Consider the following 25512-nt stretch of genomic DNA (forward strand, 5'->3'; position numbering starts at 1 on the left):
AATCATTATATTGTACACCTGAGACTAATATACTACCATATAAAAAAAATCTTGAATTAATGGGAGTCTCCACACGGCCACTGGGTTTGCTCTTAAGCCATTTCTCTGTGGACTGGGTATGCCCATTTTTCCACTTCCTCAACTCACCCATCCCCCACGACTAAAATATGTACTTCCTTCTCATTCATTCCTGGTCTCTATCCTCATTTTGGGAAACACATGTAACATGGTAAGACCAAAGTTTGGGCTGAAACTTTAAGGTTGACAATCTATACAAGTTGCAGAAGGGACTGATACGAATAAATTTCAGAGGCGATGTCGAGGAATCAGAGAAGTCTGGGGAGCCTGGGCAGCTCAGTTACTTGTGCATCAGACTCTTGGTTTTGGCTCAGGTCATGATCTCAGGGTCCTGGTTTGAGCCCCACCTTGGGCTCCCGCGCAGCAGGGAACCTGCTTGAGATTCTCTCCTCTCCTTCTCCTTCTGCCCCTCCCCCAAAGCTCACACGTGTGCACACACTCTCTCAAATCAGTAAATCTTAAAAATGATTAAATCTTAAAAAAAAGAAAGGAAGGAAGGAAGAAAGAAAAGTAAAGAAGAGAAAAGAAAAGAAATCAGGGAAGTCTTAAACCCTTCTCCCGAATGGAAGGATAAAAGGACGGGACCGGAGAGCTGGAGCGATGGGTATCTTCAGAGAACCACTGAGGTTCCGTGCATCCTCCTCCCCTCCTCCCCACACCAACAGCGGAGGCTCTGGTACTTCCTGAAAAACCCACCCACCCTCCTGTTCCTAGCTACCGCCATTCCTCTTCTTAGCCATCATCCCCCCTCCTCGGGAGGTTTCTCTGACCTCTCCCTCCCAGCCCAGAACAGGAGCCCCTTCCCACACCCAGGGCTGCTATTTGCTACTCTGTACTGGGACAGCCATGCCTGCTGTCGGCGGCGGGCACCCGTCCGCACGGATTCCTGCCCACGCGGTGCTGGGGGTTCGACATCTGGACTCTCTGGGGATGCGCTGCCCCCACCACCTCCGTAGATCCCCATCACACCACAACGTGCCACGTCTGCGTACTTCCCGCCCGGCTCACTTGTCTCACTGTTGGGTTGTTTCCTCCCTTAGACTACAAGTTCCTCAAGGGCATGTTCCTCAGGAGGCACAAGTGTCTGACAAATGAATGGATCATTGGAATAAACAGGTTTTCGGAGGAGCTATCCACTCTATGAATGTCAGCTTCTTACTTTTTCTTCCCAGGGCGAGAAATGCTTTCTAGATCTTAGGTTTAACCTTTACAGCCTTTTATTTGCAATGATATTTTACTCTGCTACAGGAAGTCAAAATTTCCTAGACTCTTAATTTCTTGTTTGTATTGGCAGCTTTAAAAGTGAAGAAGAAATGCTACCTTCCTAGAGAGGGAAACACAGAGATATCGATCAGTTTTTAATCTGTTAAACAAAAGCACATAACAAAACTGGAAGAGTATTTTAGGGGTGTCTGGGTGGCTCAGATGGTTAAGCATCTCCCTTCAGTTAAGGTCATGATCCCAGGGTCCGGGACTGAGCCCCACAATGGGCTCCTTGCTCAGCAGGGAGCCTGCTTTTCCCCTTCCCACTCCCCTTGATTGTGTTCCCTCACTTGCTGTGTCTCTGTCAAATGAATAAATAAAATCTTTAAAAAACAAAACAAAACGGAAAGATTATTTTAATTTTACTGTAGTACATAGACATGGGTGTGAATTCAGTTTTACAACTGAAATCAATAATAACGCAACGTTTGTGATAAAAATCACGATTGCCTTTGAATTATGTAACTAGTTCAAGTTGACACATGTGCAAATAATGAGCCCTGGTAGTGATTTTCTAATTAAATGGTAGATATATTAATTAACTTTTCCGGGGATTGTGAAGAATTGTACATTTGACTTATGGTTGTTTACATGTCCCTCTTATCCTCAAAAGACTGGCTGAAAATCCAATTTGCACATAAAATTACTTTTACTAATACCAGGCTACAAACTATTCTAATGCATATTGCAATCTGACCCCAAAATGAAAGTCAAAAGAAGTTAAATGCGACCATTAAGAGACTAATTTATATCTCTAATTTAAAAAATTCAAGTTCATGAGTATCCATATTATGAAGGTAATTATAGCTTTTCTGGAACCACACAACAGCAGCAAACTTTAATCACCAGCTACTAAAAATCATACTTACATGTGAAGATATATCTTATGGTAAACATATTAACATTGCTGGTTTCTGAAATAAACATGCAGACATTCACTTGCTAATTGCAAATTCCAAGTCAGTTTCTATTATAAGCGTGTAACAAATCACACTCCCTCCATCTGATTCCCTCCCTCTGCCACCCATCACTTCTTTCCTCTGCCCACTACCTGTCTGCTCCCTCCTGTCACCCACTTCCTGAGGCCTCCGCTCCTGTTGTCACACCTTCTTGCCCCCACGCCCACCATCTGGAAGTCAGCAGTACCCTGCAGGGGCTTCTCCATCCACATCTGTTGCGGAGACAGAAGGAACACAGACAGCTGCAACACTGCCGGATGTCCAGGGCGTCGACATCAGGTAAGTCCTTTAAACTTTGACAGGGGCAAGCAAGAGACAAGGACACCCAGGCTGGGAGAGCTTGATGGAAATCTTTAGGCTAAAGCAGTTCCTAGTGTCCTGAACATGGTATCAAGTGGTACTCGCTACAGAGCAGGTGCGAGAATGAAGGATGCTAGCCATGGACTATTATCAAGGGAACCAACTGAAAAAAAAATGTGTAGACCATAGGAGGCGCTCACTAAGTATGATGAACGACAGATTGAACTAACAGACCCAGGGGCTCAGCACAGCCAAGGACCATAACTGAAGACAACAAACAAACTCACAGCAAGTACTGTTCACGGGGGGAATGATTCAAATCTGTCTAGGTAGAAGACATCTGCTCTCCTAGAGCTTCCCACACACGCGAAATTTAATGAGAACGAGTCAGGAGAAAAGAAAGAAAAATAATAAAAAGAGAGGAAGAAAGTCTAAAAGTCTCACAGGCCTTCCTGACTGTTCAGAAAGGGGGTGTTGGGGCAGGGGGGCCTGCTTTAGCCCTAACTACAGAGCTCTCACAACATTAGGATGAATTGTTCAGTCTCCCACTTAGATTAACATCCTCTGCCAGGCCAAGTGATATATATTCTCTCTTTTCATCCCCTTGAAGGCTGAATTATATGAATTAATTTTCAGTTGAAAAAAATGAGATTCAGAAAATTCAGGAATTTGCCGAAGTTCACTGAAGCTAATGAATCAAAAGTAAAGCCAGGCTTTATATTCAAATCTGTCAGCTTTACTAATACAGAGGCCCGAGAAATCTATCCCATCTGGCTGGCGGCTTCTCTTTCCCTGGAGTAACAATGGTAATAGCCTCGAGCTAAAAGTTATTAAATGTCCACTCTAAACCAAGTATCTTAGGCCCTTTCGAAACATTCAGATTTAATCCTACCAATTCCTTGAGTAGATCAACTCCATTACTTACTCCTCTGAAATTTGGAGAGGTCAAATGAATTATTCAAGGTCACAGAAAGCTCAACCTGCATTCAACTCTAAATCCCTTGACCCCAGAGCCACCTGCTGCCATCTCCTGGTGATGGCGCCATGCCCAAGTGCTAGGACCACTCTGAGCTCCTCATTCAGACACTTTATTTAGGGCGCGACCTTGAGATTCAATGCCAGCCAAGGCTGGTCTTTGCTATGGGTCCCATTCTCTGTCACACACACAGTGTGCAACACACAGTCACCCCCACTCCACGCCTCACGCTGGGTTACAGTCAGCATTCCTCTCCCCATGCTCTGCATTTCTGAATCCCACCTACACTCTGAAACTCAATGAAATCGCCGTCTTCCTCACAAAATCTTCCATGATCTCTTGCAGACACAGACTGCTCTGACCCTCTGAACAAACATCTCAGTCATACCTTTCCGAGGGCACAGGGCCTTTTCCTTCCCCTGTACTCTATTCATTCACTCATTCGACAAATACATGAGGAGCACATTCTACGGGAGTGGGATATGCCAAGAGATGACGATATTAAGGAACCACACATCCAGGGGACTCAGAGGAAACTGGGGGAGACAAACAATTCAATAAGAATTTGCAGTTAGTTGAGTTACAGGAGCCCACAGGGGAGGCTCTCGATTCATCTCTGGGAGTAGGTAGTAACCAGAAGAACTCTGAAGGATCGGTTGGAGAGGACAAGGGACAAAGCATGTGCAAACCTGAAATGAAAACACAGTATGGCAGGCTGGCATGTTTGTGCTGCAGAGAGTGCGGTAGGTCAGTATGGGGGCAATGCAAGAAGAAGAGTGGAGGGACATGACCCTGGAGAGCCGAGGAGAGGAAAAGAGGTGTAGAATTTTCAAATGATTCTAAAGGATCCTAAATTTTACCCAAGGGGTTGCAGGGAGACATGAAAGGATTTTAAAGCAAGAGACTGACATATTGACATGCTCATTTTAGAAAGATCATCCTGGCTGTGGCTTAGGTGAGAGGGAGGTGAGACGGGAAGGAGGGGGGTGCAGGGCTACAGAAATCATCCAGGGTTGAGGTCCAGATAGCAGTGGGGTGGACAGACAGGGCAATGGGAAATTCCTAGGTGCACGAATCGCTAGAATTTGATGACCTAATGATGAGTAGGGTGAGGGAGGGAAAGGGCAGAAGAATGTCAGCAAGATTTGGGGGTTGGAAACTGGATGAACAGTTGCTCCCTTGGGAGAGGGAAGCTGGTTCGGGAGCTTACCTGGGAGCTGGGGATTTAGGAATCGATTCCACATACAGGAAACTGGGAGCAGCAGTAATGCCAAAGACCCCAAAATCTAAAGCTCTCTGCTAAACTCTAGACTTTTCCATCAAGCTGCTTTCAGGATGTGTTTCCTTCCTTGTCTCAAAGGCACTTTAAACTCAGAGAAAACTGAAAGGCACACACCATCATTCTCTCAAATCAAGAATATAGATCCAAAGGAAAAAAAAAAAAGAATATAGATCCAAAGAAATCAAGGAAAGAGAATCTTTTAAAGGGAAAAATAACTAAAAAATATTCCCTAAAAGTAGCACGAGGAGGGCTTCCGTGAACATAATGAGAGGTGAAACAATGGGGACGACACGTACAGACACACCTTTGGAGAAATGTGCCCATCACGGGGAAGAGCAAGGAGGGACACGGAGTCACTGCGGTGGCTTCCGACCTTGGCTGCACATTGGGATCCCCTGAACAACTTTAACAATACTGACACCTGGATCTTACCCACAGCTGTTGACACATCTCGGTTTGGGATGCAGATGGGCAGTAAGATTTCCGGAGCCTCTGTGGAGCCAAGATTGAGAACTACCGGATTGGAAGACTGTTCCCTTCAATGGATGAGAGAAACTTGAGCAGCTTCTCCTCATAAGGAAGACAATTCAGTGGGAGAGAGGAATAGAAATGATATCCCTGAGGGGCACCGGGGTAGCTCAGTCAGTTGAGCACCCGACTCTTGCTTTCGGCTCAGGTCATGATCTCAGGGTCTTGGGATCGAGCCCTGCGACAGGCTTTGTGCTCAGCTCAGAGCCTGCTTGTCCCTCTCCCTCCCCTCAGGTTTACCCCGCTCCCAAATAAATAAATAAATAAATAAAATCTTTACATTAAAACACACACACACACACACACAACAACAACAACAACAACAAGAAAAAGAAATGACCTCCCTGAGGTGCAGGAAGAGAATAGAATCCAGAGCACAGGGAATGAATGAGCGGGAGGCTTCTCCTATTCTGACCGGGTTGGTATCCTGGTAAAATTTTACTTGAAGGCACAAGTGAGGGGGAAGTGAAATAGAAATGGCTGAAGTTTTCAGTTTTCTTGTTAGGTAAGTAAAGCTCTCTGCTGAGGGGAACGCTGGTATGGTAGAGATTCTGAGGAGAATAAAATGGTCCTTGAAAATGAGCCCAAGATACCATCATTGCCACCTGGACTAGGATAATTACCTCCCACCTGATCTCCAGGCATTTCTTCTGATTTTCCTTCCAGTCTCTTGACAGATGGTGCTTCTCAAATATAAATGGCATCATGATGCTGTCCGATTTAAAGCTGTTCAATGGCTTCCCATCAGTTTCCAGATAAAATTTAAAATCACGTGCCCTTTAAGGCCATTCGTGCTTTGGTCCCCACATACTATCCCAGCCTCATCTCCCACTACTGTCCCCACTCCCATGCTCCGGTCACCCGGGGCCTTCTTGAAATTCCGAAAAAGTCAGACACTCTTTAGCTTCAGAGTCTGGGGGTGTCATTTCCCTGGCGTGAAGCTCTTCCCCTCGACTCTTCAGCCGACTGCTCCCACTCAACCCTTTTGAGTTTGTCAGATCTCTTCCATAGGACAGGCTCTCCTGACGGCCTGGACTCAAACGTGCCTGACTCACATTCCCCGATACCCTCTACCGTGCTTCCTTACCTTTATCACAGTAATCAGAGTTTGATTACAAACTCACGTATGGGGGCATCTGGGTGGCTCAGTAGGTTAAAGCCTCTGCCTTTGGCTCAGGTCATGATCCCAGGGTCCTGGGATCGAGACCCGCATCGGGTTCTCTGCTCAGCAGGGAACCTGCTTCCTCCTCTCTCTCTGCCTGCCTCTCTGCCTACTTGTGATCTCTCTCTGTCAAATAAATAAATAAAATCTTTAAAAAAAAATCACATCTGGAAGTGTTTAATGTCTTCCTCTCCCTCCTCTGGAAGCGGAACTGCACATTCCCGGGCCCTCCAGTCACCATCTGCTGAGTGCGGCAAAAACGGGGGAGAGGACTGCCTGGCGGGACTGCTGGGAAGCAGCGGGAGCACCGCGGACACCGGGTCAGGAAGCACAGCGGGGCTGTCTGCAAGGCTCAGATTGCCCGCCCCCGCCAGAGAAGGCAGACGGTCAGACTGACGTCGAGCAAGGTTCTGACAGGCACCACTTTTCGCAAGGCTGAGACAAGGGAGTTTACAGTAAATGCCTCAGACACTCATGCGACTTAAAACCCCTGGACATAACTTGTGATCTTCCTCTTTCTATAGCCTCCGGAGCGCACACTGGCCTTGCACAGAGTGACACTCCGGAGCCACGTGTTGAGCAACAGGACCGTGACACACCGGAGTGCCACAACAACCGCACTTAGGGCACACGCTGCAAGTCGCTTTAAAGCCAAAACTGAACAAAACATGCAGCGGCTGTTTTGGTGATTTTACGGACCCCATCTTGCTCAGTTTTTACCCTATCGTAGCAACTTTAAAGATTTATTTATTTTAGAGAGAGAGTGAGATAGTGTGTGAGCTGGGTGAGAGAGGGGGAGACAGAGAAAGAATCCCAAGCAGCCCCCACACTGAGCACGGAGCCCACTTGGGGTTCCCTCTCACGACCCTGAGATCATGACCTAATCGAAACCAAGAGTCGGAAACTCAGCTGACTGAGCTACCCAGATGCCCCCACTGCAGCAACTTTAAAGCTAGGTTTTAACTCTGTATCCCAGTTTATGACTCTTTTCCAAATGCTGCCCATTTCGTGTTAGCTGTTCCTTTTGCCTTTCTTCTCTTCCTTCCCTGTGTTTATCTGGTTATGTTCATTATTCATCATGCAATTTGTCAGAACCTTCTTTGTACAGTGTATATAATTACTTTTTCTTGGTTACTTGGTTTCTTACATGTGTTTCATCTTCTACAAGTCTAATTTGAGAGTGGGGGAATACGGTGGGGCAGTCATCTCTCCTGGTGGTAGCCAGGTTGAAATAAAATCTGGGTATCTGCAGAGCACCTGCGTTTGTCTGACAAACATGAGAGAGAGAATCAAACAGAATGGTGGGATCAAAGTATAATCTTACAATTTCCTATCACAGAATCGAATTGATTATTTTACCTGGAGAGGTTCTGAGAATATCACTTTTCTCGAGAAATTTGTGGGAGAATGGAAAATTTCTATGAACTCTAGATTATAAGTAACTGACTACTTACAGAGTGTTCATTCAAGAAGGCCAGCCTACAGCATCATCAGTGACATCACCGAAAACATTTCTGCCGCAGCAGGTAACAAATTGAATCCATAAGTACCTTGGATCCCATGTCCTCCCGTTCTTTTGTTATTTCTTTTCTCATTGTCTCCTTCTCAAAGGCCCGTTTCTCTTGCTGAGATGCGAGTTCTTTTTCAAGTCGCTCTGTCTGCCTCTCCAGTTCATTCTTCAACTGCTCACACTGGATTAAAGCCTGCCAGAGGAAGATGGGAGTGAAATGGGGCCTCTGACTTTGTAAAAAATGAGAGGAAAATGAGACAATTAAGCTTCAATTTTATTTAAAATCACTGCAACTCACCGTAAAGCCCATTAGAGTAATTTTACATTTATTTGTCAATACCACTCACAAAACTAAAACACTATTCAAATGTTACTTTTATTCACACATTTTAATTTTCACAATTAAGGCTATATTAACTAAGCAACTAAGAAAATTCAGGCTAATGGACCCTAATGCACACCACAGATGAATCCAAATTTTGAAAACAAGAAACAGAAAAATCAAGTGATCTAATATTTTTCAATTATATAGCATATTTATACTAAACGAAATATAGAGGTATCCAATATAACTAACTTTTCATTTGCTTTGGTTAAAAATTAGTGAAATACTTCAAAACTTAAAATGAGAAGTACTTGTTATTATATACTGGCATCTATTTTTAATATCATCAAGTAATCAAGTTTCCTTAAATATAACTAGGATAAGATTTAGTTCACTCTCCTTATAAACATAACAAAAGTAAACATTAGGTAATGATAAAAAATTAATTAAAAAAATAAAAAATAATAAAAAATTAAAAATTTGGTAATAAAAAATCATTTAAAAATAGTAATAATAAAAAATCTAGATAAAGACTCAAAACAACATTTACTACCTAGTTTTATGAAATGAGAAGTGCCATCTTTCACTGCTGGTAACTTACTTACAAGTCCACAATTGTTCTTTAGTCTTAATTTCCCACTCTGAATTTCTAGAAGTAAAAACTTTCTAACTTCCTTTTAACTACATCGACTATCTTTATGCAAAATACCCAATAGGAAACTAATTTCAAAATTCCAATTTTAAAAAACCCCAATAAACGTAAGGTGCTTGACACAGAAACTCTGAGTCATTCTATGGTGTCTTAGTCTGATCCCAGTGGCTTCTTATCCAATATCCGACATCCACCTCATTCAAACACTGTGTTCCCCTGAATTGGAAACCCAAGTAACCCAAGTCTCACACAACTTACAAAGTGTGTAAGTACGTATCAATTTATATATTTGATAGTCACATCTGTTGTGGATGATGAGGGAAGTGGTCTTAGTAACATATGCATAGCTTTGCTTCCCTCTGGTGAAAGCTATAATAAATACAGACAATAAATGATCTAGGTTAAGTGAATTTGCTTCTCTTCATCTGGAAGCCATTAAGCCCTAATTTACTTCAAATTCTTCTGGAAAGTTTCTACACCCCTAGGCATGAAATAGGTGGGTAAAACTCAATTGTCTCAGATTAACTGACAAGCACATCTAGTGACTGAGAAATGATTCTCCTACGGACTTGGTCCCATGTTCAATTCTAGTTGAGAATGTCCATAAAATAAAATTCTCCATTAGATTTTAAAAGAAGTGGAAAAGCAGAGTTTTCCTATAATTTAAGTCCTCGGAGTGGGATATATTATGAATTTCAGGTTTTTTTTGCCTCGGAACACAATCGCTATTGTGAAAAATACTTTATATGAACCGAATAAAAATGTTCATAACTTTACAGATCTAATCTAACCACTGGCATGAGAGAATGAAATGACTATGGACTACAAACCAATATTTCCAATCAGAAACTTCTTTACTGAACAAAAACTCAGGAGTCAACAGTATTAAGCACAGGAACAGCAGAAGGGACTGTCCAACATCAAAGAGCGGGCTGACATGAAGAACAAAGAACCAATTCCAAGAAGTCAGTCAGTTTGGGAACCAGGAACAGTCAAGGATCCTGACAGCGTAAGAGACCTAATCTCAAGGTAAGAGGATATAAATGAAAAGTATAACGTACAAGGCAAGAAGCTGTAAATCACTTAAAACCATTGCTGAAGGCTTCTCCCTCTTAGGGCTCCCCACCGTGAAGAGGTAATGATGAGGAGATAGGTAAAAGTAAGGGCTTTTATTTGTCTTGATTTTAATATACATGCTGGGTCCCAGTGAAGAAAATATGAAGGATCAGTAACACTTGGATTTACAGAAGTAATTTAATCCTTCTAAAGATAGCTCTCTTATCGCTCTCACATACTAGAAGGTCAAGGAGAACTAAACAAATGTTTATACAGTCTTTCCATTATAGCTTTACCTTAAAAAAAAAAAAAGAATTTATTTATTGGAGAGAGCATGCACACAAGAGGGCACAGCAGGGGGAGGGGCGGAGGGAGAGAGAGAGGAGGCGGCTCCCCGCTGAGCAGGGAGCCCAAGGAGGACTCAGGGCTCCATCTCAGGACCCCGGGATCACAACAGGAGCAGAAGGCAGATGCTTAACTGACTGAGCCACCTGGTGCCCCAAAGCTTCACCTTTTCATTCCAGGGCTGCCTCTCCCAGTTTCTAGAAGCCCAGCTCATCCGGTGCTCCCTGATTCCGCTCATCCAACCATTCCACAAGCGAGGTCAGTAAATGGTCAGTTACAGCTAGCTGACAGACCTTCGGAGAGGCCCAAGTTGCTGCGGGGCCTGCAGCTTCCATTTCTCCCAGGGGTTCCCAAAGGGGTAGCTTCCTTCTCTCCCTGAGCACAGCCGCTTTGTGATGGAAATGGCTGTAGCTCGAGGAGTTGAGGGAATTACAATTCTGACCCACCCAGTCGACTCAATCTTCAAGATTCTACCTTTTCTCTTCTGGGAAATTTCTATTTGTGGTTATTCTACGTTGGCCACATTAACACGTTTTTCAAAACATAATTTATTGGACTTGATATTCCTAGCCCTAGTTTTATTAAACCAACAAGTATGGGTTACTGTCTTAATGGGGTCAAGACATTTTCTGAAACAAATTTATATCTAGTCAACTCCATTTTTTAAAATAGGAAGCCTATTTTAGGACATAGGAAAATTCTTCCCAAGTGCTAGGGTTAGGTTTCTAGAAATCCTTGTGACCGAAGAATTCACAATTCAGGAATTAAAGATCTTCTGAGAAGTAACAAAATTCACGCCTAAGAAAATTAAATTTAAGGGATGACTGGATGTCTCAGTCGGTTAAGCTCTGCCCTCGGCTCAGTTCACGATCCCAGGGTACTGGAATGGAGCCCTGACTCAGGCTCCCTGCTCATAGGGAGTCTGCTTCTCCCTCTCCCTCTGCCTGCTGCTCCCCCTGCTTGTGCTCTGTCTCTGAGATAAAATCCTTTAAAAAATTAAATGTAAAACTTTACGAAAATGTTTTCATTTTTATGAACGATATAGCCCACAAAACTAAAATGATTGTCAATATGTTTTAAGCACATAACTTACAAATAATGACAACTATTGATTTTTTAATTTATAAACTCTTCCTTGCAAGAAACTTATCAGTCTGTCCCTATCTCCCATTTTCAAGATGTTAATAACTTGTTTCTGTTTCGTGGCAGATAATGTACGCATCAAGAAGTGAAGGGGCATCTGGATAGCTCCTAAGCATCTGGCTTTTGATTTTGCCTCAGGTCATGACATCAGTTTGTGACCTCCCCACTGAGTGTGAAGCTTGCTTAAGATTCATTCTTTCTCTTTCTGCCCGTTCCTGCCCCCACACCCACTTGCACAACCTCTCTCTCTCAAAAAAAAAAAAAAAGAAAAAAGAAAGAAAGAAAAAAAAGTGCATTATATTCTCTGCCTGTGCTTGCAATCAAATGACCAAATGTTTTGATCTTTTCACTTTAGGTTTCTAATTTTCGCTTTCTGATTCTGTAGTCTAAGCAAAGAATAATTTTGAAAGGAAAAACAAAAGTTTTAGGGACATTTATTCAACCTCCTGGGTTTCTGTCTTTTGTGTTTTGTTTTTTCTTTTTAAATCTTGCCTTCAAGGGTTATCTCATTATAGATAACACTCAGGATAACTTCGTACCAAAGCCAACAATTTCCCTTTCAATGGAAGCAAGCAGGTGTGAGGCCTGGTTAACCATTTCATGCTGTAGCTTTACCAAGGCATCACTGCAGAACCTCTGCTTCCCCAACCCCATTTATCCGGAGGATATTTTTTTCTCTCTTTTAAAAAATGATCGCTGGTTGGGGCGCCTGGGTGGCTCAGTGGTTTAAGCCTCTGCCTTCAGCTCAGGTCATGATCTCAGGGTCCTGGGATCGAGCCCCGCATCAGGTTCTCTGCTCAGTGAGGAGCCTGTTTCTCCTTCTCTCTCTGCCTGCCTCTCTGCCTACTTGTGACCTCTCTCTATGTCAAATAAATAAATAAAATATTTTTTTTTAAAAATGATCGCTGGTTGCAATGGCTTGCAATTTCCACAGTAAACCAAAACCATTTACTGATCATTCACCATGTGCCAGATACTTTGCTAAATGGCTTACATGGATTACTTTATTTAACACTCTTACTAAATTTTAAGTAGATCTTATCACTCAGCAGGAGAAACAGCAGCTCTGAGACATTAAGTATCTGCCCGGGATCACAGACCTAAACAGTGGCAGAGCAGAGGTTTGAGCCAGGGGATTCCACAGCTGAATTGATGCATGGCATTACAGCTTTCTCATGTTATAGATTTATTTCCTTATAAAATCCTCGGGTGTTTTCACTGCCATCGTCAATGTTAAGTATAGAACTTAGTGAATTCCTCCTGAGCACTTACTTAGCATGCAATGTGCAGATGCGAACACTAGGTGGCAACAAATATCAAGGAACCCATTTCAGCAGCTCGAGGATCAAATAGTTGGTTTCAAAATTAAAATACTGATTCCATTTTACTTTTTTACTCTCACTAAGCAAAATTCCTATTATGTTTCAACATACCTGGGATAAATCCCAATAGATGTGCATTGTATTTTGTAAAGTGCACAGAAATCTGTTCTTGCAGTATTACTAATTCAAGGAAAAATGCTTTAGATTTGCAATACACAATAGCTTCTTTTGTTCTTAACTGCTAGATATTTAAAAGCACTAATTACAAAAATCCATATTCATAATTAAAGCTAACAATCGACTTTGATTCAATTCAACATCGTGTAATTAATATGTAAATGGCCACCTGAGGAATACAATAATAGTATTAGAGACCTGCCTTTTAAGGTCTTTTGGTAGTAAGAGCTACGTAAACAACTACCAAAATGATACCAGCTCCTGCAGAATATGGAGGAGAAAGAGATTAATTCAAACAAGAAAGGACTGGGGCCAACTCTGGGGAAGACTGCCGCCTGGGTTGAGCCCCAAGGTTGAGCAGACAGATCAATGCACTGCTGTAAAGTATAGCGTCAGCAAATTCATGGTCACATTCAGGAAGGTCACATTCCTGACCTTGTAAGTCACATTCAGGAAACAACACAGGTCTTGTGAAAGACTGTAGTGAAAAATAAGGCTAGAAAAGTTAGGGTGGGGCTGTATTGTGAAAGATCTGGAAGGTCACGCTTTTATTTTACTGCAAGAGGGGAGCCGCCTGAACAGGGAGAGTTACTTCTGGGGGGTCTCTGGCAGCAATGGGAAGATGGGAAAGATACAGTGGAACTGGAAGAGACGGGAGCAAGACCAACAGAAGTCCACTGTAATCATCTCTGCAGGCTTGAACTGGGGTGGAAAAGGTGGGCACAGCTTACGAAGAGACCCCAAAGCCCGAAAGACAGAGTGATAACTTGGCAACCCATCGGATGTTGAGAGTGTAGGACGGGGAGGAGCCAAGATTTTTTTTTTTTAATATTTTATTTATTTGACAGAGAGAAATCACAACTAGACAGAGAGGCAGGCAGAGAGTGAGGAGGAAGCAGGCTCCATGCGGAGCAGAGAGCCCAATGCGGGGCTTGATCCCAGGACCCTGGGATCATGACCTGAGCCGAAGGCAGAGACTTTAACCCACTGAGCCACCCAGGTGCCCCGGAGCCAAGATATTTTAAAACTGTGAGCCAGGGCTGCTGCTAAGATGAGGAAAGAGAATACAGACAACGGTAGAAGAAACGAACGTGGGCAGGAGAATGGAGAGGAGCAGTGACTTGGTTGCATTGAGCTTCAGATGCTAACGGAATGTCATACATATCCAGAGGTCTAGTAGCAGCAAGAAATGGGGGTCTGGTACTCAGGAGAGCCATTAGAGCTAAAGCCACAAGGCGGGGGTATTCAAATGCAGGGAACATGCAAGACATGACAGGAGAGACAAATTCCTAGAAATGAGGACAACACGAGTGGAAGGCTAGGGCTGTGCTTAAGGTTTCTGGAAAACAAGTAAAAAGAGATGGAGAGGAGGAGAGGAGGGCGGTACAACAAGGACCCACGGGAGAAAATGTCAGATAAATCAAGGGGGAAGAGGACATGTTATGGTAAGACAGCCAGTGGCTTCCAAGACGCCAGGGTCAGGAGTCGAATGAAGACAGAGATGAGGTCACTGGGGTTGGTGATCAGAAAGTGCCTGGTGACCAGCAAGTGAGCGACTCAGCAGTATGAAGCCGGGCTGCGATTTGGCGCAAGCCTGACTGCGGTGTGCTCGGAAGGGAAGGGACTGCGGCGATGGCGGAAACTCATTGTGAAAGGCCTGCTGGGGAACCAGCGGTGAGGAGTTAGTCAAAGAAGTGGAAGCTGATCAAGCGAAGGCCGCCTGCTGTTTGTTGGAACAAGAATGATGGCTGGGGATGGGGGAGGAGGGAGATAGACAGCAGGAGGAACCAAAGACACAAGAAGCCGGGTTGAGAAATCCCTGAGACTTCAGTAACAGAAAGAAATTTCATGTTGGGAAGAAAGAGGACCCGGCACGCAGGGGAAATGAGCCGAAGGCACGTCCGAAGGGTTAGAAGATGCCGAGAAGGGTTTTCTGGTTGGCGGTGATGTCGGCAGTGCAGGTCAGCTCCCTAGTGCGGACGGACGGCGAGATGTGGACACACAGAAGGTGCGATTCCTGCCTACCAGATGGAAGGTGGCCAACCACAAAGAAAAGAACTGCTAAATAGTACTTCTTCTTTTTTTTTTTTTAAAGATTTTATTTATTTATTTGACAGAGAGAGACAGAGAGAGAGGGAACACAAGCAGGGAGAGGGAGAAGCAGCTCCCCACCGAGCAGGGAGCCCGACACCGGGCTCGATCCCAGGACCCTGGGATCACGACCTGGGCCAAAGGCAGACGCTCAATGACTGAGCCACCCAGGTGCCCTATAAATTCTACTTCCATCCGCGGAGGGTGACCCGTATCAGCCTCCTGTGGAATTCATTCTGTGGCTTTCCTCAGCAACACTCGCCAGGCTGAAAGTAGTGATAGGAAAAAAATGTGTGGTTGAACCTCTGCTGGGTGCTGGCCCTGGGGGTAGACTAGAAAGATAAGAACAAAAGACTTCTAGAGTCATACTGGAAACAGATGACAATTCCCTAGTTAGTGGACATTTCCTGAGAACCTATGACACGCCACACAGAATGCAAGATGCAAAAGACTGACCAGTGATCAAGACGGGTGAGTTCCTTCCTCTCCGAGATTCTTAAGTTTAATGAAAGGGGCGCCGGATGGCCCGCTTGGTTAAGCGTCTGAGTCCCCATTTCGGCTCAGGTCGTGATCACAGGGTCATGAGATTGGCTGAGTCCCACGCTGGGCTCCGCAATGAGCAGGGCGCCTGCTTGGGATTCTCCCTCTCTCCCTCTGCCCCTCCCCCCGCTCACACACTTCTGTGATGCACTCTCTAAACCAATAAATAAAACGTTTAATGGAAGAGAAAGACAAATAAGGAAGACTAATACACTGATGACTGACGTACCTAATGGGGAACAGTTCTTACCCGGGGGCAATTCAGCACGCACATGCGCTTACATACGCACACGTGCACACACACACACACGTGCACACACACATGTACACACACACACGTGCACACATACATGCACACGTGCACACACATACATATGCACACATGCGCACACACATACGTACACGCGCATACGTACGCACACGTGCACACATGTGCGCGCACATACACGCGCACACATACACGTACATACACACATACACGTGCACACATACACACACTCATGCGCACACAGGTATACATACAGGTATGCAAACACACACGTACACACACATGTGTACACGCGCAGGCACACACACCCATGGGAACCCCTGACAATGTATGGAGACATCTCTGGTCGCCAGAACCTGGGGAAGAGGGGTATGATCCCAGCATCCAGTGAAAAGAGGCCAGGGATGCCGCTAAAAATCCTAGGATGTGCAGGCAGGACAACCTCTACAACAAAGCATTATGTAGTCCAAACGGCAGTAGTGCTGGGGCTGAGAAGTCCTGCTATGAAGACATAAGAGGTACATGAAATCTACACATGGGAGAGCAGAGATTTTCTAGAGAGAGCAGCAGACCTGAAAGATGGAGAAAATATCCCGGTGGGGGGTGAAGGAGAATTTGCATGGCACACGCAAACTCCCGGGGGCTACAACGGCAGCGCATAAACAAGGGACTGGAAGCTGTCACCATCAGAGGCACTAGCTCTTGAGGAACTACTTTGTGCCAGAGTTTCTACAACTTAACAGATAACACATTTTAAAATGCGCCTGGGTGGCTCAGCCGGTGAAGGGTCTGCCTTGAGCTCAGGTCCTGTCCCAGGACCGCTGTGCTCCCTGCTCAGCAGGGAGTCTGCTTCTCCCTCTCCCTCTGCTCCTCCCTCTGCCCAGTTCCCGGCCCCCTGGCTCTGCTCCCTTGCACTCTCTCTCTCTCAAATAAATAAATTTTTAAAAATATAAATAAAATAAAATGCAGTTCTCATTAACAATCCTCTAAGTCCAATATTATTTCCATTTTTCAGATGAGGAAAAACTGCGGCCTGGGGAATTCAGTAAGCTGTCCTGGGTCACCCAGCTGGGGAAATGATGCAGCTGAGTTGAATCTAGGACTGCTAATGCTAATAAGACCTCGCCCAACCCCTGACTGCTTTTCCAAGCTGACAGGGGCTGAGTCTGTTGGAGGAGAGTAATAAGGAAACACATGACAGACCTCAGAAGTACAGCAAAGGGCTTGGAGACTATCCTGAGACAGTGGACACTCCCAGACAGATTGGAAATAGAAGAATCACAGGATCAAACTGCCGTGAAGAAAGATCACTTCTGGGGCGCCTGGGTGGCTCAGTGGGTTAAACCTCTGCCTTCAGCCCAGGTCATGGTCTCAGGGTTCTGGGATAGAGCCCCTCATCAGGCTCAGCAGGGAGCCTGCTTCCCCTCTCTCTCTGCCTGCCTCTCTGCCTACTTGTGATTTCTCTCTCTCTGTCAAATAAATATGTAAAATCTTAAAAAAAAAAAAAAAGAGAAGAAAGGTCACTTCTGGCTGCAGTGTATGCGACGGAAGGAAGAGGATGCTGTCATTCATAAATCCAGAGACTATGGTGACCTGAACGAGAAAGGGGACAGCGAGGGAAGAACTCAACAGTTCAGAAACTAAGAGGTGAACTTAGCATTGGTTGGAGTCAGGCACAAAGGAGAGGATGGCGACCAGCTTTCCAGTCGAGGCACAGCAGTGGACAGAGGCGCCACTCCCTAGAGAACACAGCAGTGTAGGGGGAGCAAATGTAATGAGTTCAGTTGGGGATGTAAAACTCATGTTTAAATGGAAGGGGGGGAGACCCCTGAGTGGTGCAGTCAGTTTAACATCTGACTTGATTTCAGCTTGGGTTGTGATCTTGGGATAGTGGGATTGAGCTCCGCGTCGGGCTCTGCACTCAGCAGGCAGTCGGCTTGAGATTCTCTCTCTCTGCCTCTGGCCCTCCCCCCTGCTTGTGTGCATGCATGCACTCTCACCAATGAATGGTTGGATAGATGGATGGATGGATGGATGGTTGGATGGACAGATGGAAGGGGAAGAAGACCAGCCTGGACACAACAGGGAAGACAGGGAGGGCACTGAAGAAGCAGAGGCAGAAAGGAGGACACTGAGACGTTTAATGGCGATAGGGAGGCAGAGAGAAGTGCTGGTCAGAGGGAGCAGATGCAGAGTCTGACATGCCTTGGACACGTCAGTTCAGGCGACAGTTACCATAAAAGAGGGGAAATGTTAAGAGGTAAGCAAGCCAAAGGGTGTTGGGACTATGGTGTTGCGTGATTAACACCATGACATAGAAACGTTTCAGGCTGATCAAAGGAGGAAGGCAGAGGGCGGTACGGACTGAACACACCCCTCCAAAATTCATGCGTTGAAACCTAAGCCCCAGTGCGATGGTATGCACGTATGTGGTCTCTGGGAGGTGATTAGGTCCTTAGGATGGAGCCCTCGTGAGTAGGATTAGTGCCTTTATAAAAGAGGTCCCAGAGAGCTCCCACACCCCCCCGGCCATGTGAGGCTGCACAGGAAGAAGACGGCCTCTGTGAACTGGAGCGCAGGCCCCACCAGACACCAGCTCTGCTGGCGCCTTCATCCTGGACTCCCCAGCCCCGGCACCGAGACAAATAAATGTTTGCTGTTGGAGCCAGTCAGGCTATGGCATTTTTGTTACATCAGCCCGAGCAGATGACGATGACGAGGGGGAAAGGGTCAGACACTCATGTTCTTAAGAAGTGTCAAAGAGCTAACAACTATTTTATAAACCCAAGTAATAACATGGATGAGTTTCTTTAAAAAAAACAACAAAACAGTGTCAAATAGTGACCCTGTGACAAATAATGATTGAGAGTTTATATTGATTAAAATTAGGGAGAGGAGAAACCATGAGGATTTCAAAGAGGCTTGGTCACTAACAGAGACGATAGAAGGAAGGCCTGGAACTGGCAGTAGGGAGCGGAGGGAATGCTGATTCTTCCATCGCAGCCGTTTGAGATGACGTGAGCAGCTTCACTGGAGGGCTTGAGAGTCCCAGTGTCATCGAGGGACAAGAGTTCAGTACAAATGAACAACTAGGAGTGTCTGAGGAGACAAAGCCCATGAGGGAGTTTGGTCAGAATGGACCTAAGTTACAGAGGCACCCGGACAACAGTCATGGAAGCCGTGAAGGTCGGGGTCGAGGAAGAGTCGGGGAGGAACTGGGTAGAGACAAATGGACAAGGGAGTGACTGAGGAGCTGAATACAGGGGTCAAGAGACTGATACCTTAATAAACACTGATGCTACCACACGGCGTAGACCAGAGCTATCCGATGGAATCTGTGACAACAGAAATGTTCTACAGCCGCACTGCCCAGTGCAGCGATCAGCTACTTGGAATGTGGCTGGTGTGTCTACGGGAAACACGCAGCAGCCTCAGTGGAATCTGGTGCAGCCCCCAACACAGCAATGAATCACCAAGAAGCTCCTACCATTCAGTACTCGCCACACCGCCTAGTCACGAAGTGCTACCGATTACCGTCATCGTTCAGCATGTGTGACTTAGCATCCACGGGGCCAGACCCATTCATAGCCAAGGATGCTGTCTGATACACATACATCATCTGTTACCTGTGGCATGCCTGGCTGTTCTCAACATTCCCCAGGCTCAGGGGAGAAAATTTTTGTTGCCCGTCATACACGGACACATACGCATGGTGTTAGGTTTTCCTAGCATTCGAAATCATCAGCAAATGAGAAGATGAGGCATGTAAGCCTCTCCAAAGAAGACTTCTACCAGTAAATCTGTTTAATTTTGCAAAGTCAACATTAACAGATTGGTATTCACTCTGTGTGTTCTGAAGAAAGAGTTTAGTCATGGAAGAGGAACCATCGAAATACTTGGAAAAGAAAAGAGGGCTGCTTCGGCATGCCTTCATTTTGGTCTTCCGAGACTTGCCTTGGTTTTCTCGAAGTTGGCCTCCTCGGTCATGTGCATGGCTTGTTTCACCTGCTCATAAGCCCTGGCTTCTCTCTGCTGCACATCTGTCAAGTTGCTCCTGACGGAGACCAGCACAGACATTAAGTCATCCCTTTCCCTGTGGGCAAGAGAACATATGAAACAAGAAATGGTCAAGCGATTGTGTATTCCTAAGTCATGAAGAGAAAGGCATTCACATGCCGTGGAAGAAGAGCCAGGGTGGGCCCGCTCGGCGTGTCATGAAGCATGCCGGGAGAAAGACCTGTGTCCTCCCTTGGTGAGGGGCAGGCAGAGCCGCCAGAAAGGCTGGGCATCCATGGCAGGGCTGCATCTGCCTGGGACAATGACCTATCGTGGGGAGGACAGCCCCACTGTGGGCTGCAGAGTAGAGCCCAGAAAACAGGAAGTTGGTTGAAAAATTAGAGGGGTGGGGGCTGGGGGAAAAAGGAATAAGAACACAGAGGCTGGGAACTCAACTTCAAAGTGGAAGTTAACATCTTCAGGGGCGACTAAGGCCTTGTCTACACTGCTGACTCTCCCCCTGCACCCGAGCTTCCCCTACCCCATTTGTCTGAACAAATAGGTCCTTTCCTGTTTGTCTTCCTCCACCACCCCCTTTTCCACCCTTCTCTTTCAATTAAATTTTTTGCCTTCCATATGAACACATTTCTTCTTTCAGTGGGTAGGACTGCTAAATCCCTCAACTACCCTGGTCACGCAGAGAACAGTCAGGATTTAACAAAATCTCTTCCCGCTGGCTTTGATTGCTGCTTGGCCCCACACCCTTGTCAGCAATTCTCAGAAGTCCTCTAAGCTAACCATTTCTTGGGGACAGATGCAACCAGATGCCAAAACACTCTGGCGTGTAAACTAGCAAAGATCCAACCTCATGGGTTAAATAAATCCTGTAGAAGATTTTAGGATATTTGGAATTTATTCATTGGATAAAAATGGTCAGTAGACCAAAGAGAAAACGAGGTGGGGAACTTTCTATGCACACAAAGCAAAAAAAATGTAAGCTGGATGGTTCTGCTGCTATTCCACACTTTGTTAAAGAGTTCAAGTTCTAAACTGTGGTTTCAAATTCAGTACAAGTAACTGCTTGCAGTTTCCTTTTTTTTTGCCAAGTCCTAAACTACCAGGAAAGAGCCAACTCTGATTTTTTTTTTTTTAAGCTTAGCAAGCTTGAAGGAGGAATAATCTCAAAGGTTATAATCTCTGAGTTTGAGTTGCTTTCAGAATTAACCAGTGACTGGATTTTAAAAAATAAAAAAAATTTTTTTTAGATTTTATTTATTTGACAGAGAGAGAGAAAGAGCATAAGCTGGGGAAGCAGCAGGCAGAGGAAGAGGGAGAAGCAGGCTTTCCTGCTGAGCAAGGAGCCGGATGTGGGGCTTCATCCTAGGACCCTGAGCCAAAGGCAGATGCTTAATTGACTGAGCCACCCAGGAGCCCCTAAAAAAAAGCTCTTAAAGATAAAATGATTTAAACTATTCGTGGTATTTGGAAAGCACGCATATTTTAAGAAATATGTAATACTGAACAAAGTTATAATTATTGGCAGTTTCATAAAAGCCCATTCTGTTTAAAAAAAAAAAGATTTGCTTCAACTATCGTAAAATTCATGGGAGCATAGTGATCTTCATTCTAGAATTTCCTGCTGTGTTCTGATTTGAAGAAAATAATTTACTCTCCAATTCTTTTGTTCTAAAGGAAATGAAAAAAGGAGTTAATTATTTTGATCAAATACAATCAAACAGAATGGTTATGTGAAAGAGGAGAAGAATCAAAGCACGGTTAAATCATTCTAGTTAAGTCAAACACAGATTACTTGAAGGCAAAGTGAATTTATATTTATTTGCATTTCAAAAAAGCTCTAGCATAAAAGAGGACTCACTTCATTGAGAATATGCAGTCCAACTAGAACCTAGGAGTCTAGAAGAAAATAAAAATTCACTCTTTAAAGACAGCAAGTCAAAATGGGCATCAGATTGCTGTAAGTTGGACTGAGAAAGGATTCCGTGTTGCTCTTTGTGCTGCCGTGTGCTCACTGAAGCCAAAGTTCTAACTAAAGAGAATTGACTGAAAAGCTCAGTGTTGATAGTTCGCTGACAGGATCAAAATCGATCAAATCTGCTCCTCACAGGAGACTTAACGCTTAATATATTTAATCTCTTTTCAGTATGTCCTCTGGCGGAGAGGAGTCTGCCACATTCCGGATACTCAGTGGAATAAAGGACCAAAGACCAAAGGAATGAGTAGTGACTCTGCTATCGCAGGGCATCAAAAAAGGTAAAGTAAAACTCCCCCCAGTTCTAAAGTCTCAGGATCTAGATTTAAAAAGTCACTAGACTGTTTAGAATTGGAGACTCAAGAGTTTAGTAGTTCTCGTTCAGAATCTCGTCAGACTATCAACTCGTCAGGTTCAGAGGACGGACAATCATCGAAGATGAACACCCCAAACACTGGTGTCCTGTTAAGCTCATCACCCAGCAGTGAGCCCGTGGTGTGATGATACTGAACATCTGTATGGCCGCCAGGATGACACACTCCAGGTTTCTGGAAGAGAAATGCACCACGTGCTTGAAGGTGGCCCTCAGATCACCTGGAAAGCTCCGGAGAAGCCCAAATCGCACACACACTTCCGGGCCCAGGAAGCCATCTTGATAATTTGGGGTCATTCGCTCAGTCGCTACACTTTTGGTTTTGCTTTGCTTCAGCTCGGTTGGCCCACATTCCAAGGGCAAGCGCCTGACACAGACCCAACTCTGGGCACGTTAGCCCTGTCCTCAACATCCTCGATACGAGGCTTTGCTTCCAGTCCCACTCCCAAGTCACCGTCTTGATTTAGCCCCTTGTTCAGTCGCGGCCCCACGCTCCTCCACATGACCTGGCCTTCGGGAGCAGTCCAGCCCAGCCATCCAGGAGAGCGGCCCCGGCAGCCGCAGGCCTGCTCCAGAGCTCCCAGCCCATAGGCTCAGCCCAGAGCCAGACCCGAGTGCGCCTCTCCCAGTGGGAAGCTGAACAAACACACGTGACCGACCAGTGTGAGTGTGCGGTGGCAGTCCGCCAGATTACCATCCGCAGTGGCCGGAGGTCTGCAAGTGCTGCGAGAACACCATCGAGGCATCATCAAGGAGTTTTCTGAAGCAGAGTCTCACCGCTGCCACGTTCCCTGAAAGGATCCCCGCGAGGGCAGCTCATGCAGAAATCGAGGCAAGGAGCACGGGGGGCAGTGCTGGGATGAGCCAGCTATCAAGCGCAGAGTATTTAAGGAATTTAGTGCAACTATCAGAGCAACAAGGATGAGAAAGTCCCTGAATAATCTGGGTCAGATGTCTAAAATAAGGTCTGATATATATGCACGAGCTCCATCTTGGAAGATAAAGTGCCTAAAAAATGCCTGGAATTGCTCAGCTATTTCACAATGAGAACCAGTTTCAAGCATAACTAAGAAACATTAATACTACTCCTGTCGTTTAGAAGCAAGTCTAGAAGGCTCGCGATAACATTTCCTTGTTCCTCATTTCTGGGAAGTTCCTGCCATAGTCTTTCAGGGCCAACTACACACCACATTGCCAAGACCCACTCAAAATTCACGAGCTGGACTAAAGGCCCAGGAGGACACACAGTAGGAATCACTTCTCCTTTCTGAACGGTGCACTGAAACTTCTCCAAGGCACGAGGCGCTACAGAAAAGGACCTAATTACAAAGCAGTTCCACCCCGATGATCGTTCAAAGTGTTTTGATCGTTGGGCAAGAAAGAGAGGCTCCTGTCGCTCTTACTTACCCCAAGGCATGAAGCGGATAAAGAGGATAAAGAAGTTCAGAAACACCGTGAGGACTTCAAAGCGACTTTTAAAATGTATCCGGCGTCATCAACAGTTGTCAAGTGTACTTTCCAGAAAGTCCTTATGGTCCTAACACAACTCCACGTGCATACTGGTGGTCTGATCTCCAGGTCATGCCTGATCCTGTCCCTTTCAAGTGCTTGAGGCACTCTTGTCCTATATGCAATACATTCTATGCTTAAAGTTCAACAAAGGAACTCACAGCTCGTGTCATAATGCCACATTTCAAGGAGAGGCCAGGAGATTCATTTGAGTCATTTTTAAAAATTCCCACTTCGAGTCCTTCGGGAAATTCCATGATACAGCTCATGGAGGGTCCGGGTTCCTAATTATGCAGAAAACTAAAAATCCGGACCTAAAAAGGGCTGGCCACTCTTCAAAGGCAGCATGACACTCAATATTCAGCCTTCTGCATTAATAAGTTGAAAGAAGCTGACCACCAGCTGAGGCCAAAGGAATCCTATAGACAAAGGTTTCATTGACAATGAAAGCAGGAGCCTTCCACTGTACTCTGTTAGGAAAGCAGAACATGAGCTCATGGTACGCTGACAAAGCAGAAAACTGAACAGAGAAGGCGGACATTTATTTTAAAAGGCTAAGAGCTAAAATGCAGGATAGAGACAAAGGAATACATAACTAGGGAAGAATCTAATTTCTAAGTGACTGTCAGCCTTCAAGTCAATGTAAACATTAGCTTCCTCTTAAATTATGTTTCTAAAGACCTGTAAGGACAGTATGAAGGCAACGGGGGCAACCCTTCTCTTTGTCGGCTTGGCTATGATAGACCACTTAGTTAAACTTGTTTCTCTTCGTCTGCATGACTTTGAAAATGCTTTTTGCCCTTTTAAAATGAATTTTTCGGGCGTCTGGGTGGCTCAGTGGTTTAAGCCGCTGCCTTCGGCTCAGGTCATGATCTCAGGGTCCTGGGATCGAGCCCCGCATCGGGCTCTCTGCTCAGCGGGGAGCCTGCTTCCTCCTCTCACTCTCTGCCTGCCTCTCTGCCTACTTGTGATCTCTCTCTCTGTCAAATAAATAAATAAAAAATCTTTAAAAAATTATTATAAAATGAATTTTTCATTATATTTTCCTTGTAAATGTGACTACCAACATGGTTAAAGACCCATCTGACACCTACTTTTGATTTCGGTGCCTTCTTCCCCCTCTCCAGGGGTAATCCCTATTAAATATTGGGTGCTTATCCTTTCAAACCTCTTTTTATGCCTGTATATGAACCTGGAGAAAATACATGGTAGGGTTGTGTATGGACTTCTTTAAAAAAATAAAAATACAAATGGGTTTCATTTCAGACACATCTTTTTCATCTTTATTTTTTTCCTTCAACAATATATTGTGGGACTTAGTCCCATATTAGTACCTACAGATCTACCTCTTTTTCTCTTCTACTATGCATAACATAATTTACCTAAACCTCTGAAGTATATTTAGGTCGTTCACATCTAAAAGAAACACTTCTTGTTTTCCTCCACAATTTCTGTACTCGCAACACTTCTGACACCTTATGTGTGCATTTTCCACACCACGCAATTTTCTAATTCTCAGTTGATACTAACTCAGTTGGGACATTAATTTCCTGGAGTCAGCACAGACCCCAAGGTTAGGACTCAGTCCCATTAGACTGTCCCCCACTTCAGGCGCCATTTGCAAGTCCCAGATGGTCACCTGTACTTCTGGACAACTGGCCCTAAGA

General features: G+C 45.0%; 1 protein-coding gene across 6 annotated transcripts in view; it reads right to left on the reverse strand.

The window, feature by feature from the left end:
• SDCCAG8 (SHH signaling and ciliogenesis regulator SDCCAG8) overlaps nt 1–25512 on the reverse strand; it is a 230453-nt gene that overhangs the window by 158142 nt on the left and 46799 nt on the right. For all 6 annotated transcript variants that reach the window (XM_045982261.1, XM_045982263.1, XM_045982265.1 and 3 more), the window contains exons 9-10: nt 19932–20070; nt 8099–8251 (exon numbers count right to left, since the gene is read on the reverse strand). In XM_045982261.1, the coding sequence (XP_045838217.1) occupies nt 8099–8251; nt 19932–20070 (292 nt within the window). The remainder of the gene's footprint in view (nt 1–8098; nt 8252–19931; nt 20071–25512) is intronic.

Source organism: Meles meles, chromosome 17 (assembly GCF_922984935.1).
Source record: "Meles meles chromosome 17, mMelMel3.1 paternal haplotype, whole genome shotgun sequence".
Taxonomy (NCBI): Eukaryota; Metazoa; Chordata; class Mammalia; order Carnivora; family Mustelidae; genus Meles; species Meles meles.